Source organism: Mandrillus leucophaeus, unplaced genomic scaffold (assembly GCF_000951045.1).
Source record: "Mandrillus leucophaeus isolate KB7577 unplaced genomic scaffold, Mleu.le_1.0 Scaffold206, whole genome shotgun sequence".
NCBI lineage: Eukaryota > Metazoa > Chordata > Mammalia > Primates > Cercopithecidae > Mandrillus > Mandrillus leucophaeus.
In genome coordinates, this window is record NW_012102099.1 from 2,447,573 (window position 1) to 2,451,889 (window position 4,317).

At 50.3% G+C, this 4,317-nt stretch overlaps 1 protein-coding gene across 3 annotated transcripts in view; it reads left to right on the forward strand.

The window, feature by feature from the left end:
- NRSN2 (neurensin 2) overlaps nt 1–4,117 on the forward strand; it is a 7,662-nt gene extending 3,545 nt beyond the window's left edge. For all 3 annotated transcript variants that reach the window (XR_001006061.1, XM_011979835.1, XM_011979834.1), the window contains one exon: nt 2,460–4,117. Coding sequence is in view for 2 of the 3 variants with exons in the window: in XM_011979835.1 (XP_011835225.1) it covers nt 2,460–2,885 (426 nt within the window). In the remaining variant the exon portion in view is untranslated. The remainder of the gene's footprint in view (nt 1–2,459) is intronic.
- Nucleotides 4,118–4,317: the final 200 nt, after the last annotated feature.

The following is a 4,317-nucleotide window of genomic DNA, read 5'->3' on the forward strand; positions in this document are numbered from 1 at the left end:
AGAAGAAGAAGAAGAAGGGAAAATGTTGCTCATTTTTTAGAAGAGACCCAAGGTTGCATACTTTCAGGCAAAGTTTGATCCAGTAGTTCAACCCTTTACACCACGGACTTTGCAAGTTTTCTTAGTCTTCAGCCTCCTCATGGTGCCCCCACCCTGGTAGCCTGTTAGCTTCAGACTCTCCCATGTTCCCCAAATAGCCACTACTGTGTGGACCCTCAGATCTTCACTCCACACCATCTAAGGGAAGTCAGCATGTCATGTGGTATTTCCTTCAGAAAAGAAAATAGCCTATAATCCCATCACTTTGGGAGGCCAAGGCGGGTGGATCACCTGAGGTCGGGAGTTCGAGACCAGCCTAGCCAACATGGTGAAACCTCATCTGTACTAGAAATACAAAAATTAGCTAGGTGTGGTGATGGGCGCCTGTAATCCCAGCTACTCTGGAGGCTGAGGCAGGAGAATCACTAGAACCCGGGAGACAGCGGTTGCAGTGAGCAGAGATTATGCCATTGCACTCCAGCCTACGCAACAAGAGTGAAATTCTGTCTCAAAAAAGAAAAAGAAAAATGGCCAGGGGTACTAGCTCACACCTATAATCCCAGCACTTTGAGAGGCTGAGGCGGGAGGATTGCTTTAGCCCAGGAATTCAAGATCAGCCTGGGCAACACAGTGAGACTTCATCTCTACTAAAAATAAAAAGTTAGCTGGATGTGGTGGCGCGGGCCTGTGATGCCAACTACTCAAGAGGCTGAGCCAGAAGGATCGCTTGCACCCAGGAGGTAGAGGCTGCAGTGAGCCATGATTGTGCCACTGCACTCCAGCCTGGGCAACAGAGTGAGACTCTGTTAAGGAAAAGAAAAAAAAAGAAAAGAGAGAAAAAAGGAAGAGAGAAAGCAAAATAGCAAGATATTAAAAACATATTACCATTTACCTTAGCACCAAAAAAGAGAGAAATACTTAGGTGTAAATCTAACAAAATATCTGCAATATGAAAAGAACTACAAAACTCAAAAGATATCAAATAACTAAATAAATGGAGAAATAGTTCATGTCCATGGATTGGAACAGTCAATATTGTCAAGATGTTAGTTCTTCCCAACCTGATCTTTGATTCAATGCAATGCCAATCAAAACCCCAGCAAGTTACTTTGTGGACATCAACAAACTGACTCTATAGTTTATATGGAGAGGTAAAAGATTCAGGATAGCCAGAAATTTAAAACGCCATTTATAAGAAACAATGCTTTTCATTTCCAGAAGTCCTGACAAGCATTGCATTGGTTCTTATTGGGTCACTTGCCAGCCTTGAACTAATTACTATGGTTAAGAGATGGACTATGCTGACTGGTAGGAAGTGAGATTCATCTCACTTAAATCTTACTGTGGTTTCCCAGTGGTAGACTGGAGTATCTTGCCAGGGCAGCAAAAAAATGTGAAGAATTGATGTCTGTAACAGCCAAGGAGACTAGTCGGCCAGGGTGCACCAATGGGTCAAGGTGCAGAGATGGCAATGAGCTGAGTCCCTGCTATGGGCATAGCTCTTTGCTAAATACTCTCGGGAGACTGAGGCAGAGGGTCCCTCCTGCTTTCAAAGGACTTCACTCTAGTGAGGAGGTAAGGTGCCAACCTGTGCAGAGAGACCAACTTACATAACTTCAGGTCAGGTCTGTAGAGAACACCAGGAGAGGAAATGATCAAGGAAGACTTCCAAGGAAAGACTTAGTGTGTATTTAAAATTTTTAAGCATCTTCTTATTGCCAGGCACTGTGCTAGGCTCTTGGGAACACAGAATTCAAGACACGAGGTCCCTGTCCTTGAGGAACCCTTTTAGCTGTGGTTTATTTAGTCATTCAGCAAACATTTACTCAGCCTTTGCTCTGTACCAGCACGTGCTAGGCACAGAAGACTCCTAGTGAGCCAAAACAGGCACAGTCTCTGCTCTCATGGGGCTCTCAGTACCGCGGGAGAGGCAGACATCACTTACATAGCAACCAAAATACATGTCCAAGTGTGCACAATGGTAAGTGTATTGAAGAATGAATAGGCACAGAGTTTGCCCAGAGTAAAGCAAGGGACACAACTCAGTCCAGGGATCTCCTCCCTGAGGAGGTGAGGTTTGAGATGAGATCTAATGGTGCATAGGAGTTAACCCAGTAGAGACAAGGAAGGTAGAAAGGACAAGGAGATGAATTGGGATGGAGGGAAATGCAGGGTTGGCCGGAGAAACCCACTGCTAGGTGGGAGCTGGGCAGGAAATTAAGAGGCCTCAGGATTCCAAATAGAACATGACAGTTTATGCCTCCTCTCAGTTAGACCCCAGCAAGTGTGCTCTGTGATTCCAATCTCCTAAGGATGGATAGAGTGGTTACCCTTAAGTCTGGTGAGGATCCAAGGAGATCCCTTGGTCAGGGGCCCCTGGCTGACCCTGACTGCTTCCTGGTCTGTCTGCTTCTCCCCAGATCAGCCTGTCCTCGGGGACCCTGCTTCTGCTGCTGGGTGTGGCGGCTTTGACCACCGGCTATGCAGTGCCCCCCAAGCTGGAGGGCATCGGTGAGGGTGAGTTCCTGGTGTTGGATCAGCGGGCAGCCGACTACAACCAGGCCCTGGGCACCTGTCGTCTGGCAGGCACAGCGCTCTGTGTGGCGGCTGGAGTTCTGCTCGCCGTCTGCCTCTTCTGGGCCATGACAGGCTGGCTGAGCCAGGACACCAAGGCAGAGCCCTTGGACCCCGAAGCCGACAGCCACGTGGAGGTCTTCGGGGATGAGCCAGAGCAACAGCTGTCCCCCATCTTCCGCAATGCCAGTGGCCAGCCATGGTTCTCGCCACCCGCCAGCCCCTTTGGGCAATCTTCTGTGCAGACTATCCAGCCCAAGAGGGACTCCTGAGCTGCCCACATGGTCTAAGGAGGAGCCAGATGTGGGTCCTGGATCCTTCCCCCTTCTCACCACAACCCCCTCTCAGTGTTTCCCCGGCTTCTCCCTTTTAGCAGGGTCCTTTTAGAGCCCAAATCCAGGTCAAGTCTGGCGCTCAAATCCCAGTGCTCCCTTCCCAAGGTTGGGGCCCCAGCCCTTCCAAGATGCCAACCTTCCTCAAGTCTTCCCAAAACTTCCTACCCACACCCTCTTCCCAAGGCCCTCAGGGGCAGAAAACATCTCCTTCAACCCGTCCCCACTCCTTCCTCTGCATGACCTTGGGCAAGCCCCCTGCCCTTTCAAACCATCAGCTCCTGCCTCTCTGTCATGAGGGCTTTGGATCTGATTCCTCTTCTTGCCAGGCTGAGGACACGCACTGCCCTCCATAGACACAGATGAAGGGGTGGGGGTCATTCAGCTCGAATGGGTCCCAGATGCTCACTTGGACTTTCCCTGCAGGATGTATGAAGATGTATGCCTCTCACAGTGTGTATTCTACCTGCATTTTGGCATCAGAGCCCCCCAGCCCACCCACCATAGGCAATTACTAGCCCCAGTTGATAGGTGAGGTGGGTGAAGGAGGCTGGAGGTGACAGTGTCCAAGGTCACACAACAAAGCAGCATGCAGGAACTAGAAACACATCTTCAGCCTCCTCCTAGGCCAGCTCTTGTGCTACAAGTGGGGCAGAGCCAGCCCCACACCTTCCTGGTTCCCTGAGTGTCCTCAGGGTGGAGGACAGGTTTGGCCCAGAAAGACTAGCCAGAGGCCTGATGGTCCCAGGTGGCTCTGGATATTCTTTGGATATGGATTTAAATGGTCTCTAAGAGCCGGGGGTAGGGGGCAGGAATCGTGGGTTGTCTTTGCCCCTCAAAGTCCACCTACCGAGAAACCAAGCCCACAAGCCTTGGCCGTGACCCTGATAATAAATGTGCCCTCTCAGAGGCACCAGCCAGCCGGAGGCGTCATCTCTCTTCTGTACCACTAGAGGGAGCTCCGATACGGCTGGAGAGCAGTACTCAAGGTTCTCGCCCACTCCCCTCCCTAATTTACCTTCAGTCTCCACCAGCCTGAAGGCCTCCTGGGGGATCCTCAGGCCGCCCCCACCAGGGCACGCCCTACTGTCCTTGTGCCTCACACCCCCTCCTCATCCTGCACCCCTTCCATCCCACCTTCCCTTTCAATAAACAGCTGGGATGGATACTGACTTTGTTTCCTTTCTCCCTGGCCACTGGGGTGTGGGGAGGAGAAAGACAGACTCTTAGGAGCACCTACTGTGTGCTGGGCATGACCCATTATTTCTCCTCATTTGCTCCTCAAAATAACCTGTTGAGAAAAGAACTGGTCTTCTTCTTCTTTTTTTTTTTTTTTTTTTTTTTTAGTAGAGACGGGTTTTCACTGTGTTAG